This window comes from Cololabis saira, chromosome 21, assembly GCF_033807715.1.
Source record: "Cololabis saira isolate AMF1-May2022 chromosome 21, fColSai1.1, whole genome shotgun sequence".
In the NCBI taxonomy this organism is placed as follows: domain Eukaryota; kingdom Metazoa; phylum Chordata; class Actinopteri; order Beloniformes; family Belonidae; genus Cololabis; species Cololabis saira.
The window spans coordinates 16,729,974-16,746,512 of record NC_084607.1 but is presented as its reverse complement, the minus strand read 5'-3'; the positions used below and the strand labels follow the sequence as shown (position 1 = coordinate 16,746,512).

At 41.8% G+C, this 16,539-nt stretch overlaps 1 protein-coding gene across 1 annotated transcript; it reads right to left on the bottom strand.

Annotated features, from left to right (window-relative positions):
- Positions 1-269: 269 nt before the first annotated feature.
- Positions 270-16,509, bottom strand: kcnh4a (potassium voltage-gated channel, subfamily H (eag-related), member 4a). Its single transcript, XM_061711192.1, has 16 exons — positions 16,434-16,509; positions 11,436-11,669; positions 11,049-11,180; positions 10,768-10,892; positions 10,301-10,553; positions 9,594-9,751; positions 8,041-8,248; positions 7,506-7,700; positions 7,220-7,419; positions 6,084-6,333; positions 5,765-5,979; positions 5,585-5,623; positions 3,287-3,651; positions 3,124-3,203; positions 2,220-2,296; positions 270-1,178 (listed from the first exon to the last, which is right to left on the bottom strand). Exons 1-16 carry the CDS (start codon positions 16,507-16,509, stop codon positions 270-272), a joined length of 3,516 nt encoding a protein of 1,171 aa, XP_061567176.1.
- Positions 16,510-16,539: the final 30 nt, after the last annotated feature.

Genomic DNA, 16,539 nt, shown 5'->3' with positions numbered 1-16,539 from the left:
AATACTTTGTATTCTACAGATAGCTATGGTTGTCTTACGTCTAAATATCGCAGCTCTGCAAAAGAAATCTCATCCAGTACTTGCAAATTACACTTCTACATAAAATCTGTTTCTTTCAAAAAATTGTTTCTTGGAAAAGGTACGTTTTTAAAGCTGAGTTTGCATTTAGGCATAATGTGAAAGCTTTACACCACAATTTCATATTGGTAAAACAAACTTGTTCTTCACATACAGTAACATAACCAAGTACTTATATGTGATCAATGCGGTCATTCTTGTGTATCTAGAATGCTGTCACTCATACCATGGTATTCGGTATTGTCTATCCTCTCTTGGTAGAGTGAACCTCTGCAGCTTTGGTTTGAGACTTGTTCCAGTGGGGAATGGTCCTGTGGATGGAAAACTGAGCTGGATCCTACCGGGTCATTTTGTCTGGGGACATTGGTGGAACTCTGCTGTCCCTGCTTCTGTCCCGTGGACACTGAGCTGAGGATTCCCGCAGGAGTCTGGGAGTTGAGAGCTGAGTGAAATTGTAGTTTACCAGTTGAAGGAATAGCGGAGTGAATTGGTATTTGGGAGTTTAGCACAGTTTGTGTGACATCAGAGTTGGTTGGAACACTGAATGGAGGATGACAGTGACCACAATTTAAAGTGGAACATAATTGGTGAGAGATGTTTTTTGTGGGAATCGGTGCATTGTAGGCAACCTGTGAGGCTTGGCAAACCACAGGGAAGCCACTGAAGGCTGAACCGATGCCCAGGAGAGGTTGACCTCCCAGGGCATGAGGGTGGGTCATGTAAGGGGAGCCTGGAGATTCTCTTGGTGGTTGAAAGGGGCCATATTGGCTCTGGAGCCTGCAATTTGTGGTTATTTCTCTATCAGAGCAGCACAGATGTAAACAGGTTGACATGGAAGTTGATGCGTGCTGTAAGGTTGGACTCCTGGAGTGGGATGGGATTCCACTGCAGGCCCATGCATTTCTAGCAGGGTAGCTTGCAGTTTCGTGGTGGAGGTGCAGTTCACTGGACGTATTTAAAGGGGCATGAGGGGGCCAGTTGTTGGAAGCTGCCACAGGAGGTGCAGCATGGTGGAGCGTGGTCAAATGAGACCGAAGGAAATGCATTAAGTCATGGAGCTCATTAGCCAAGTTAGACACTTCGTCGTTCAAGTTGTTCACCTAAGATGGAAAAAAAGAGATGTTTACCTCCCAAAAATAACCCCTTTGTACCTTAACATGGCTCTAATTCTACATGCAAAGCTTTGTTTGGAAAATCTGTTTATATAAACATGCAGGTTAATCCTTTCTCAGCGCTCGTCATCTTGCCTACAGCATGCTGTTCCTGCGTATGCCATGACAGTAAAGCCTGCAGTATTCTTGCTAGGAAGACACAATGTCTATTCTTGCCCGGTAAGGGCTTTTTTTTCTCTTTCAGACTAGGCTTTATTTGCAAATCACGAGGTCTGGAAACAAAGAGCAGGTTTAGAGAGACGGTATGAGTGGTCCTGGCTGTTTGAAAATAGGCTCTTCGGAGTGTAATTAGCAACATTTTTATAACATAACCATTTAAATTTGAACTTTTGAAATGCCAGTTTTAAATAGTGCATCAGGCACTTTCCCTTGAACTCGTTAGGAACAGATAAGCTTTGTTGCGCAGCATCACCAGAAGGTAGGAGCGTAAGCTGTGTGGCGCCTGTCTGAACACAGTGAAGTGATTTCTAACTGGAAACGGCTTGAGTCCTCCAGGCCACATCACGGATACGAACAAAATATGAAGAGAGCCTTCCTTGACAGTACAAGGAGCTTCTTTCTTTTCTTCCCCTTAACTACGTTGTCATTATTCTTTCATGTAAGAGAGTAAAGTGTTCTTCCTGAAAAATTATAACAGCGGGTCATTGATTTGATCAGTCACATTGTGAAAATGTTGTCATTATCAACACTTACTTGGCAAAAGTATATCCTTCTCCTTTTATTAAGTCATTTATAGAAAAAAAGTAAAAACTACTTCACACAAAAGTAAATAAATAAAATAACACAGTCCAAAACCTGATTCGAAATAAAAAAAGATATAACTCTTTGATAATTACAAAGATACCGGAAAAGAAAAAGTAACTGTAAATGAAATTGTGGTAGGCCTGGCAACAACTACTGGTATGCTGAAATGTGGAATTAAATGTTATTTAATGATATTATCGTTTCATGGTTTGTGTTGGACCATACCTCTTTGTTTAGTTTGCTGATGTTCTCATTAACTTCCTCTGTCTCCAGAAGCAGGTTTGCGCTTACCTGCAGCGGGTCTGAAGGAGGATAAAAAAGATAAATAGAGCGGAGCATGGTGCACCTTTTTCATACTGAAAGATATACGTGTTCGTTTGTCTGGTGAATCAAGAAAGACTAGTGGAATAAAATCACAGGTTAACAACTTTTAATCTTGTCAAGCACAAGGTTTTTCCGGCCGGAGGTACATTTGTCTCCGGCCGGGGTACACTTCTGTCAGACCGCGTGAGTCGGAGAGAAATGCACCACGTTTTCATGAGTCCAGTTGAATTTATACTGAAAAGGAGGATGTTCTTTGCAAGTGAATTTCATTGGTGGAGGGAATCAGTTACGGGAAAGAACCCCCGAACTTTGTCACTTCCAGCTCTACATTTCCTTTACTGTCTGTCTCCCATCTGAGGTGTCAAACCAGACCGCAGATCAGACCCCCCGATGCTAAACATCTGTGTCTGCCCATTGTTTTTATCTCAACAAATTGTATGTGTATTGCTAATTAATTTAATTGGAAGAGCCAGCTTCAAGGAAAGTCACCTTAAGGTGTCGCCTTTTTCCCCCGTTTCCTCTCCAACAATATGTGTATTGTATTTCACTTCTAATCTAATCTAAACCTTTTGCTCTTAATCAGAATGAGATTACTTTGAAGAGAGAGCTTAGACAGTTTTGAGCTTCAATAATTTCATTAAATCCTAACAATACAATGCATCATATGACATCTAATCTGAAATCAGGAGATTTGAAGGTAAAACCAGAGCCCAAAACAATAACAAGTGTTTAAATTTGACATTTTCTTATATTATAACTTTTTTTTCAATTTATCAAATCATTTTCATCTGGCATGCTTGTTTACCTGGCATAAGAGTCTTTGTTTCATGTTGCTCTACATTGAACTGAAACGTGCGACCGTTGTCCTCTATTCCATCCACGACTCTGACGGTGAGACAAATGGATGCTACGTCATTCTGAAAAAGGTTCAAACACACATTATGCAAAAAGCAAGGTGAAAAGGTTACCTGGGGCTCAGGTTTAGGGGACTGACACAAGGCAAGGAGGGGAGGAGTAAATTGGCAGGCCGGCGATTAAAGCCTGAGTGATCGTTGAGGCCGAGCACATGAGCGGGAGAGGGCTCTTCACCGACAAAAGGCTGAGGAGAAGGGCTGCGACCTCTGCTTCCCTGAGCAGGTGATCGACAGAGGTTGAGTGCTTTGATGCGCTGGAGCTCCTCCCCTGAGGTGTGGAGGCAGGGCTGATGGACGGGGCTGCCAAAGCCTTGCAGCAGAGGAACTCGCCCCTGCTGGGAGTATTTCATGTTGTCCTCTTGCACTGCATCATTCGCCTCAATGATGTACGGTAGTTTATGATCCATAGAAATGTGACTCTGGGGAAAGACAGTTAAAGGTAATGTTAGTGGCTCCAAGGGTACATGTGTTTGTATTTGTGAAGTAATAAACACATGATATCATAGTGGTGTTTCTGGATGAAGTATAAAGCGGGATTGTTCTGCAAGAAAGCACGCTGTCTAGTAAAAAAGCCCATTTGCTCAAATTAAAAACAAATGCAGGTGAAAAGAGTGCTGAATTAATGGAAGAGCAGGAGTTATTGTGTGTTGTGATTTGCAATTAAGTTTAATAAAATATACAAATTAAGAGGTGCAGTCTTAAAAAATAGAAAGTGAATTTTCTGATTCTCACCATTTCTTTTCATAAGCATGCAATCAAATCTGCAAGTTTAAGTTTGGGAAAGCAATTTCTTTAAAAAATGAATTCAAGCTTTTTATACCTTGTGCAGAACCTCAGAGCCTGGGAGTGGCCATATAAAACTTATTTTAACGCCACATTTGAATACATTGAGCCTTTGACTATATAAAATTAGACATAGACGTGGAGATTATGCACTCTGGTTTTAAATGATAAAGGCCCTCATGCTTCAAATCACCACCTGACCCCCTCAGCCCTCTGTCTCATTCTGTCTTTTCTTTTTTTTTGACATTGTCGGACCTTGTTGACTTTTTTTCAACATGCTGAATCAGTGTCAGGTCTGTCATAAAAGCAGCATTCCCATGTTTGGGTTTCAGAAGTCAAAGGTCAAGCACCTCATTCACTCTGAATGGGGGGACATCATTTGCTGTCAACAAATTGCTGGGAGTAGTTGTGGTGCGAGCCAATCAAACTGCCTCGGCCACAGTTCTGATACTTTGACAGGTTGTCATGACGATCCGAGCACCAGGTCCACCTTTTGAGCACTTATGCATATGAGCAGTGTGAATCCTGTCAAACAGAGATCGCCAGAAGCAGCCGCACAAGCAGGAGGGCGGCGAGTCAGAAGGAAGCAGTGACAGAGTCCAGCATCCATGAAAGAGTTCATTGGCTAGCCCTAGATGTGTTGCCACTGGCTAATGTTTTCCCCAACGTGTCAAAAGTGAAACTTTCCTCAACTTTTGACAGAAGGAAACATGACGGGATGCAGGGAGCCCACCATTCAGTCTGGCAGCACCCTATTCAAAGCCAACGGACAGCAACACTTCCAATGCACACATGCAGGTGGGAAGCTGAAACTTTAGTGGAAAAAATGAATATCTTGGAGGCATAATATCTATCTCCTCTAATGCAAGTAATTCTTTCCTCCAATAGGAGTCTATTGACATCGGGGCTCAGCGATCAGTGGTACTGCTCTAAAAAGCCCCCCAAAACAAATAATTATCTTTTTCTTATTATTATTTTGAAGCAAGTTTTAGTTATGATGTTTGTAAAAAGGCATTTTGCCGATAGTTCCAGGTGTAAAATAAAGCCAGACCTCTTTGAGGGCAGACTGTAGTCTTGGGTTGAAAGGCTGCTCTGATGTACTGACAAATGACTGAAACTGTAAAAAAAAAATACATGTAAAATATTTCAAATGGGGCCTTAAAATATCCTTCCTTTCTTCTTTTTGACCAGCTTTATACACGACAAAAAGTGCCCAAAACCTTGAGCTAGCAAATCCAACAAAGACTTCTTTATCTCTGCAAGTACAAAAGTCTGGCTGTATTAAATTGATGTTAGCAGTGCTAAAAAGACTTTTTTTTCCACAATCTTTTGTGGAAAGCTTCATCTTACTGAGCTTTTGATTCCTTTCCCTCATGCCCATCGACTTCTTACAAAGGAATATCTTATCTCAGCTATGACTCTAAACTCTGACCTTTTTCTCCCCGTTAACCTCGACTCGTTACATTTTTCATCTACGGTCCAATACCGATCATTCAATTCAACTGATTGCTAGTGGGACTGAAGACATCAAGTCTGAGGTAATGATCCGAGTGAGGCGCACACACATACCTGAGACGGCCTTGGTGTCCATGGAAACTGTCTCACTCCCTGTATGGAAGTCAAATGAAGACGGCTTCACACTCACATCCTTTAATTGCTGTTATGGACTCTGATTTAGTAAAGTTATGTATTCGTTAATGAGCAGAAACTATTGCATTTGTATGCCAAAGTCTCAAATGGATGTCTTACATTAGCCTCACTGCCCTCTCTCAAGTTGTAGGTGAGGTTGTAGTGGATGTCAGAGCCGAATCGACTGCCGTACTCTGGGTACAGCCCAAGGACTTCCCTCAAAGCCTTGACACTGATGTATTGTAAGTCACAGTAGGTCAGCGCCTTCACATCAGCATTTGTCTTGATCACTTGATCATGATCTGGTAGGTCAGCTCCTATAAGGTCGCCTTTGCCTGCAGGGGTTATCAGACAAACATAACTATTTCAATACCATGCTTAAAGAAGATACAAGACTGAGGAAATGGGTGTAAAGGTTTCAATCTTGGAGCACACTCACCCAGGATGGCAAGGACCATACCATCTTTCAAAACTTCCAGCGAACCAGAACAGACAAAATAATTAGCCTGAAGGGCATCTCCCTGGCGGATGAGGTATTCCCCCGGTGCACAGAAAGAAGTCTTGATGTGCAGGGATAGGGAACGCAGGCATCCTCTGCTGGCTCTCTCAAACACAGGCAGCTGCAGGATGTCTTTGTTTAGATGCATGGCGATGTCCGCTCGCAGTTCATCTGGGAAGTCATGCAGCAGCTGGGAGAGGAGAGGGGCCCAATTAGACCGTAGAAAACATTTAATTGGCACAACCCATGGCACAAGGCATCTTGTAATGATATGTTTTAACCAGCACGCTGTCAGCGTTGTAGTTGTTTTTTACAGCCAACAGGGGGAGCTTTATGCATTCAGCACCAGATATTCCAGTAGGGATGAGGTGCAGGTCCAACAAGAGCAGAAAAAAAGCTCAAAGAAAGCGCCATCAGATGACTTTGATCTACTAAATCTGCAAAAAACAACAGATTTTCGTGTGTTATTGAAACTTTCCCTCCCATTGAAGCCGGAACTGAAGGGGCCTCCCTGGAAAATACGTATCAAATAAATGTATTCAGAACCTTTCTGCAATACTTTCTGCAATTTCTGAGCCCATTTTGCAGTTTTGGAGGTCGATGCACTGACACCCCGCGCCAAACTGCTTGGCAAAAGCAGAATGTGTTAAAATAGGATGTTCACAGAAACCACTGCCATGTCTCTTCAGCAGTGAATTAATTATCTATAGAGGTGATTGCGGGGGTGATAATGGATATTCTCTCTATTTCAGCTCTCCCTTGTAATTATCAGGAACCTTTTCCAAGACAGGCTCTGGCATTGTCATTGAAATTCTATTTGCAACAAAGTGGCATCTACTTAAGGAAATGGAATAGGGCTCAAGAGAATTTGAGATGTCCCACATTTAAAGGATTGTATTTCTGAAACACCCATGCAGAATGTAATCTTTCTGCCGCAGCACATAACACCAACCCGTTCAAACGTGACCAACATTAACATTAATAAGGTTTCTTGTGTGAGGTTCAGTTCAGGCCTGTTTGGATCATGCAAGCCAGAAACGCAAAAGAGTTCTTTTTATTTGAGTTTTTTCACCCACCTCATTGGCATTAAGGCCATTGTTGACTGACCAGGTGGCCTGAAAGTACTCCAGCATCCTCTGCTTCAGCTGCTGAGAAAGCCGATGCACGCGGATGAAGTCCTTCAGGTCCTTCATGCGGGTGTGGTAGAGTGAACGCCGCGAATACATCCGCTGGATGATGGCTGTCACGTTGCCAAAGACCACCGCATGCATGAGAGCTGCCGGTAGCAGACGGAGAAACATCATCACCATCTCAGAACCTTTGCTCCATCTGGACCACGTCTGTCACCGCTTTGCAACTCACCACCGATGAGCATAATACAGATGGAGAAGATTTTCTCGGCGTCTGTGTTGGCACACACGTTGCCAAAACCAACGCTGGTGAGGCTGCTGAGGGTGAAGTACAGAGAGGCGATGTAGGCACTGGGCATGGAGGGACCACCGAAGGTGCTGTTGATGTACGGCATCTCCAGACGCTTCCCTAACTCCTGCAGCCAGCCTGGGAATGGATGAGGTAACATGATGATCTAAGATTGACTTCACCGCTCTCAGGTGACTCAGATAAGCATAAAACATTAGTCTTCTTCTAATTAATTTTGCTTGTTTTGGTGGAGGAATATTTCTGCTTTGGAAATCGGTGACATGGCTAATGGGTACTTTAGTATGACCGATTGGTACAATAAAAAATGACTCTGTGACCTTAACTTCTTCTGAACTAAGGGGGTAATTGAAATGATGGGAAACGGTCTAGGCATTTCAGCATGACCTCGGAAGTACAACAAATCGGAAATCAAAATCATTATCCTCATGAATAAGAGGCCCGGATATGCGGTCCTCACCTATGTCCCAGGTGACGGGGTCGCTGCTCTCTATCTCCTGGCGCCCGATGACGTACCAGATGCAAGCCATCCAGTGAGCCAGCAGGGCGAACGCAGACATGAGCAGGGTGAGGACCACAGCGCTGTACTGGGAGTACCGGTCCAGTTTCTGCAGCAGCCGCAGCAGACGCAGCAGGCGGACCGTCTTCAGCAGGTGCACCAGGGATGTCTGGAACAAAGAACGGGACAACAGAACGTAGAACATGCAGAAAATAATTAATTATCAGTGTAGTTTTATATGAAAGTCTTAGTCTGTGAGTTAGCTGTGTGATGATCAGCGGGGGGGAATCACATTTCTCCAGTCTTAGCTTTTCTCTAGAGACTTCCTGTTGGATTCAGAAGAGGAATTAGAAACTCTTCTTCTCACATTCCTCAAGAACTCATAATTTCATATCTCTCCTTCCCCCTCAGACTGCAGGGTTTCTGGCAGTTCCCACTGCAGCAGCAGAATGGGAGGCAGGAAGAAGTTCCCACAGTTTGTGTTTAGGATCTAGCTCAGAGCTGGCCCCCATGATGCATTGGGCCCTTTTTTCATTCTGGCCTCCTGATTGAGACAGAAAGCCATCTTTCACGCGCAGAGCCAGATTAACGCAAAGGCAAACTAGGCATGTGCCTAGGGCCCGATTGACAGGGGAGGGGCCCAGACAGAGGGACAAAAAAAAAAAAAAAAATAGTTTTTCTTTTTTTTTTGGTCTGCACACATATTAATGGTTGATACCATGCCGGTAAAAACCTAAGGCATATATATATATATATGTGCATTATTACTATATTTAGTATATATACATATATATACGCATACACATACATAAATATACCCATACAGACATACATATTACAGCACACTTTGTCTTACTGCAAGTTTTATTGGTCTTTGTAGATTTGACTTCTTATTTAAGTATTCAACTTAATCAACACATTTAATTAAGATTTTCTGCAAAATGCAATAGCTTAAAACATTTATCTTATTTTACTCTGTTTACATAGCCATGCTAACACCTATTGGTGATTTACTGGTACTAATACCTTAACAATGACAGTCGCAATCGATAAGATACGGATAATTTAATAGCATTTAATAGAGCGGTGTAATAACGTATAAATAATAAAAATCAAAAAATAGTCTGATAGACAGTTTAATATACAACACATGACTTATTTTGGAATACAAAGAACCAACTTGACTATGACTATGCTATGTAAAATGTGAATTAACTTTTATTAGTAACTTTAGTAAGTTTAAGATTTCAATTTATGAATAACATCGATGGAGGGGGGCCCAAAAATCACAGTCTGCCTAGTGTAGTCCACTTATTTAATCCGGCTCTGTTCACGCGTCTGGTTCTGCTGGAGCTGTTCGACTCCACTGTTGCCTCACCAGGATGGACAATAGCGCTGAGGTGAATTTTGAGTTCAGATTCAGTGGAGGAGAGAATGTGAAGGTGGTAGTTTAATCACCGAAGCATCTGCATCAGGGAGGAAAAGTTAGTTAAAATAATAAAGACAAATCTTACCACTGTGATGTTGAAAGCATAGAGGAGGTCAAATGGCAACGCCGCGATGAGATCCACAAAGAACCAGGTGGTGCAGTAATGTAGGCAGATGGACCGGGCGTCGTACACCACCTGACCCGAGCGACTCACGTAAGTGGTGCGGAAGTTCAGGATGATATCTGTAAAAGTGCACATAAATCAGAAGTGCTCTGCTTTGATTGCTGTGAGTTTAGCTCGCTGCAACGGTGATTTGCTTTGGTGTGAAAGAACGGCGCGTCAGGTGAGCTCATATTCTGACACCTCTGTCCCCCCCCAGACAAAACTGGTTGTGAAACAGGAAGTTGCGAGGCAGATGTGTTATGACACTTTTGTCGGCCGGAAATGGAGACAAGCGAGAAAAAGCTAATTATGATTCATAACCTGAGGGCAGCGCAGACACGCTGAGTGGGCCAGGGATGGAAGGATGCAGTCAGGTGTTAACCATCGTCAAGGAAACGGCTGCACCGAGCAATACAGTTGTTCCTTTTCAAATGGATTGTTCTTATTTGTTCATAATGCTGCTTGAGATGTCTCGGCATAAAGGTCAACTGGTGGGCACCATGTAATCAACATAGCAGACGGATTTGGATTTTCTTTTAAAACCTTTATACGTTCACATTAACAAATGAGCACATTAACGCTTCTGATAATAAAAAATAAGTCCATGGTCAGGTCTGAATCTGTCATACCGAGCATGAAGAGCATCTCCACGGCGATGTCACTGCCTGTCGTGCTGCGGCTGACGAGTGAGGGCCGATCGCTGCTCTCATAACTGCTGACAAAACAGACGTTGAAAGGCACGGTGACGGCTACGTAGAAAGTCGCCAGTAGAATCAGCCAGTCCCACAAGGCCTTGGAGATGCTGTAGTGCAGCAGGATGAAGCGGGACTTCTGTACGGCTGCTACCTTGTACTCAGGCGGGGAAGGTTTCTGGAACATGCTCTTATAAAAATCACAACAAAAAACACTTTAAACTTGGAAACTCAAAAGTCTTTAATAGTATTTTGTATGTAGTATTTTTGTTTAGCACATTTAATTTAATCTTGACTGCGTTGAGGAACAATAGAGACTTTACATATGAAATCATGACATCATCACCTCATCAGTTCAGGTTTATTTAGGATTAGTGAGCTTCAGCTCGGAGGTTTGTGCTCACGTTTGTCAGTTTCCTCTTGCCCCTCATGGCGAACAGGTTGTTCAGGTTCTGCAGGAAAGCCCGCCCCCTCTTTCCAGCTTGGGAAAAGTTTGATTGATTGCTTGTTCTGCTTTCACTGGGAGCTTCTAAAATACCTGTAAGCACAATCATAACGTCGCCTCAATGAATACAACTTAAATCGCAAAACATTTCTTTTAAAGTGCATTAATTCCTTGGATGAATTAGCAGAAATCGGTTTGGGGCTTTGAAATGCTGAGAACGTGCGTGTTTTCACAGCTCACCATCTCCTTGAGCGTAGTGATGGCTTTTCCCGTGCGATTCGCTGACATCTTTGAACGATAACAGGAACAGCACCACTTCACCTTTTTCATTTTTAATTGGGACAATATCCAGGAGACACCAAAAATGATTTCCTGGGAGTGTCAAAGATGTTATTACAGAGAGGTTAGTCAAAGACAGCTAGGTAGTTCTTTAACCAAAACCAATGATAAGATCTCTTTTGATGCTTAAAAAAACCCTTCAGTATCCTGACAATGACAGAAATGGAAACGCTAACTTAGTTTATTCTTAGAAGCTTAGTTGGTTAGGTTAAGTGTAAGATGGTCTAGACTGAAAATAGAAAAGAGTGTATTTCAGTGTGCCAATCCAACCTAAGGTCAGATGCTCACCATCTTTCCGATAAAAGCAAACGTCCCCCTGGTACTCCTGCTGGCCCTCCAGAGCTTTTTGTACCTCGTGCATCACGGTTCTGCTCGTCTCAGCACCGTGCAGAAACCTGCAGGCGCAGTTCTTCTGCATCACCTCAGTGCGAACAAAGCCGGTCAGCTCGCAGAAGCCATCAGAGCAGTAGACAATCGGGTAGCCATAGTGACCCAAGGCATTTCCCAGAAGAAAGTTGCTATCTGCAAAGGAAAAGGAAAAATCGACAAGACCGAGAGCGGAGGTGTGAGGATCAGAAAGGGCTGACTGAACAAGATGAAGTAATTGGGATGTATTGAATCTCTTTTCTCTTTCCCAACGTCTCAACCAAGCAGCACTACAACTTAGGCCTTTTCTTACTGATTCTGTCTGTTCCATCTTATATCTACTGAAACATTGTGGTATCCGAGGAGGCTTTTAATGTGTTTTAACTTCAAGGATATTCTGCAGAGCCCACAAAGGGCTCCGAGGGGACCTGGGGTGAGAATCTGGCCTTTGATTAGTATGTAAGCGTGATTTAAAAACCTGTGTGATTTCGTTTTATGTTTTAAGGAGATGTTATATCAGATAAACATGAATGTTATAAACCGAAGTGCTCTGTTGTTCATATATTATAAATTCATCATAAATTATCTGTTGCAGGATCTACAAGTATTTACATCCACGTACCAACTGATGCCACAAGCATTTTGTTTTTGTTGCTTTTAAAGCCAGTGCGGGAAGTTGTGCAAAATTACTCTGGCTCATCCTAATTTGAGATTGCGAGTTGTGGATTGAGCTAATTACATAGAGGAAGCATTAGGTTGACAATAAGGTGTCATGGAATTAAAATATTTAAGGATCAATCAGGTGAAAGGTCATGAGAGCCTTTTTAAATCAAAGGTATCAGAATGGGGTGTGAAAGGAAACGCTTTATCAGAGCTTCTTGAGACAGAACTAGCATGTGGAGTGTATTAACTCAAAATGTTGAATCCAATTGACAACATACAGAAGAGTTTCATAAATAATAACAAAATAAATAAACCTGGAGGACTCTCACATGGACCAAATTCACCAGAAGTCCACGAGTCAGTACAAAGCAGATTTGTTTTCCGTCTGCTTGTTCAGGACTATGAAAACTATCCACCGTAGGCTGTGTGAGTAACATTATCTCTGTTGACAGATCAACATGTCCTAAAGAGCGGAGAAATCAAATAGCCTATTTAATTAATTCCCCTCCTTATGAGCTGATTAGAGCCAATGTAGGTTACTGTTGGATGTATTTTGTAAAGGGAAAAAACAGCCGCATGTCTCCATCATTCAAGGCTGCTTTCAGCTGTGAAACCCTTCAATATCTGTACAAACAGTCCACAGAGGTGTCCTCTTTCATCGGCTCATTCAGTCACTCTTCCAATGTGGGCAAATCCAATTTGAAAAAGTTCTTTGTTGGGCTCCTTTAGCAAACATTTTTATTGTGTAGCTGCAAGGACGACACGAAGCACCTGCTTGCAGTCAGAGAGGAGCTTTGCAATCAAAAGTCTGCACACAAATGCAGACGAGAGATTATTCAGAGGTTTATTTAAATACGAGGTGATCACAGAGGGTCAAATGTGTCAAAAGTATTACATGTGAATGAGCTTCTTTTCCCCTTTTTTTTTTTGGCAAAATCTGCTATTCAGAGGGTTACTTGGTAACCAAAGAGATGTGAATAACCGCATTGCCTGATGTTTTTTTCTCCTTGAACAAATTGTCATGGCAACGGAAGTGTTGAAAGATCTTAATTTAGCTTGTTTTAAGATTAACTGCACATACATCAGACAGGAATCATTCACACGTTACCTGCTGCATCGTCTCTTCCTCTGGGGCAACAACTTTATAATTAACGCTCCCTCAGCAGGGCTGCTATTCTCTTTTCTTTTTTTCTTAGCTGGATGATAATTGGTACTGGATCCTCATGAGCCCCGTTTGATGATCTTTATTAAGTGATCCCTCAGAAATACAGATATTATCAATATTAACGCAAAATCAGTGAGATTTCTGTCTCGACTGTAATCCTCACGGACAAAAGCATAATAGAGAAGAATCCCCCGATGTCGAAACCTCTCCGTGTCCTTTCCCTCATCTTTTTTTCTTTTTAAATCAACTAAATTATTTCATCTCATTTCTATTTTTCTAAGGAGCATGAGCCACAGCCAGTGATGCTTAATTGACCTCAGAGTCTCTGAAAATCACACACAGGTCAGAACTAGCTGCATAAACACACAAAACATAGTTTTCCTTGTGGCTGCAACTTCCCTTTAATATCCAATTGTGCTGATTCATTTGTCTCATATTATATGAACTCCAGTGATTTTAACAGAACTATCAGTTTAGACGCTACTCCAAAAAAAGAAACTAGCAGGAGCAATTACTAATAAATAGACTTTTTTGTTCCCAGAAAGACATGAAAAAAACCCCAAATACATTCACAAGTTGTTGACATGACACAAAACACTTAGTTTTATCAAATTAATTACCTATATTTTGAAGTGGTGGCTGATTAAATGAATAATTTAGGTGACTATCATGCTTTCAAAAAGGCTGACTGAGCAGGACCTCCGCTGTTACCTGATAGGCTCTCCCACTCTACATAATTTATTTTAATCATTCTCCCCGCTTCCACACCAGGATCATGTTGATACTCTTCATGTCGTCAAAAGACATCTCGCTCTTATCTCGGCCCAGTTTTCCCACTGAATGTTGTAGATAAGAGGTCGTGTGGAGCCCAGACAGGCTGAATAAGGGCTGCAGGTCTGCTGTGGGTGTGATGGGGGATAGAGATGGGAATATGTGAGTCTTATTTAGGCTGTACAATCACACAGAGCTGCATAAATACACTCTCCTTGACATTTGTTGTTTGAGATGTTTACCCACTCCATGTGTGTCCTGCAGGTCCACAGGCTGGACTGTTAACGCACAGACAAAAAAGAAGGGATCCAACTGAATACTGTGGAAGCTAACGGCTTTTTCTATGTTTCTTATTAAATGGGCTGGATTTATTTGTGCAATAATAACATTGTATGTGTTTAAAGGATTAAAGAGTGTGTCTGGAGGGGGACCTGCCATAATCTTTCAAGAACAGTGATCACATGTCAAATATCACTTCATGGATGGATTCTGTTTAAATCAGCCCTCAACCACTTTATTGGGCTCTACAGATGAGATGGGATCACAAATATACAAACTGTGTGTATATGTTTTTGTTTCTTATTGAAGTTGCATTTAAATGATTAAAGAGATTGTATCTGACCGATCATTGATCATTTTAAGATGTTTTTGTTGTGATATTTTCAGCTGTAATTATTACATTTTAAAATGTAAAAATGTATGATTTTTGCTTCAGATCTGCTGTATGGGAGTCTTTGTCTTACTCTTTTTATTGTTTAAATATCTGTTGTCATCATTTCTACTTCGATTGAGGATATTTTTACATGTGGCCATTTCGCATCACTGTTCACTGTGCAACACTTTCCCGAGCTGCTCCAGACTCACGCGTCTGTTTTCATCATAATCACGACATATGAAAAAATAATCCACTGCGATTGAAGGGTTAATGTCTTTTTTTTTCCTTGCACTTCTCGGCCGCTTGCTTGTGTCAGAATCATCAGGAGGAAGAGAGAAGAAAACAGTGGAAAAAAACTCAGGGTCAGAGCCGTCAGATCAGCAAGAATTTAGCAGCTCACCCAAACACATTTTCTCCTCGGATAAAACTGTCAACATAACAAAGAAAAATCCTGCATTTGTTGTTTTGAGAGGGGGTTCATCCTTGATTTTCAAGGAACAGCCTTGCAAACTATTATGTGGATATGTGGAACTATGTGGATATCATTTCCAACATAATTTTCCAAAAATGTCCTGAGGTCAAGGAAACATGATAGGGAGCATTTGTACTTTAAAGACGAAGGACGTGTTGCAGCAAGAATCCAGAAAGGACTGCGAAACTGCAAATATGTTTAAGCTGATCCTCAAATCAACTCTGCTTTAATAACCTACTTCACACAAAATCTAACATATTAAAACATAAATCAAACCAGTGTTGGACTCAGATACCATCCTCGCTGGTTCTGCTGCACCAACCCAGTTAACTATTCATCATGAAGTAACAAGTGCATGTGGTGATAAATGTACTTACGGCTAGAAATGCTCTGTAATTCCTTACATCCTGTATGAAACATCAGTGACGCTCTGATCCAGACTTCCTCTGACCTGATCTCTGCTGTTTATGAACAATTCCATCTCAATACTTGGTTTTTAAAGGTTTTTGTAAAGATGCAGTAAACTTTATACTTTTCCCTTCTCTCTTAATAAAATACTTATTGTAACGGTCATTAAAGCACATCAGACACGCCACACAACAGGCCGCAGCGCTGAACCAGACAAAACTTGATGCCCTCTTCGTGTGTAAATTCCCTTTAACAATTATCCAGTTTTACAAAATGACCAAAAAACAATCAGCCTGTTAGGTTTTGACCTAATTCCAACTCTTGGAAAGAGTTAAACCACACAGCCATTAAATCATATCTGGAGGATCTGATCTGGCATGTTTGATTTCTGAGAAAAGAAAATGCATGAAGCACTTTAATAAACAACACACAGGCCTTTTCAGTGATGATCCATTTTGCCGGCTCAGTATTATACGATGGATTTGTTGATGCCATTTTTTCACAGAGCATATCACTGTCTTAGTTTTGGTTCCAAAGATTCTCTAAAACCCTAAAATTCAGCCTCAGCTGTGAAAGCTGCATCCTTAAAACTGAGATAAAACAATTTGCATGCAACACAATTTAGAAAAATGGCTGAAACAATGAGATGGCACAGTGAACCAGGAGTGTCTGAGAACACACGAGCAGACTCAGAGGAGCTCCTCAACTGCACCACGAGGTTGGAAACTGTGCCGTTCGTGCACCTCGACCATGAATGCTGGGAATCGCAGACACAAGGTTACTCACGAGTACCATCGAAGTGATCTGCAATGCTGTCCATGAAGGTGTTTTGTGGAGCGAGGAGGCCTTTCATTACAGGCATCTTGCCTGACTTAACCCTTCTCCGAGAGGG

What these genes read in the sequence shown, in the direction of transcription:
- kcnh4a (XM_061711192.1), bottom strand. Translation starts at nt 16,509, where the DNA reads ATGCCTGTAATGAAAGGCCTCCTCGCTCCACAAAACACCTTCATGGAC. An exon ending in ATGCTTTCAACATCACAGTG is followed by an intron (nt 8,249 to 9,593) that starts GTAAGATTTGTC and finishes TCTTTGTTCCAG; the next exon opens with ACATCCCTGGTGCACCTGCT. An exon ending in GGACACCAAGGCCGTCTCAG is followed by an intron (nt 3,652 to 5,584) that starts GTATGTGTGTGC and finishes GTCTTTCCCCAG; the next exon opens with AGTCACATTTCTATGGATCA.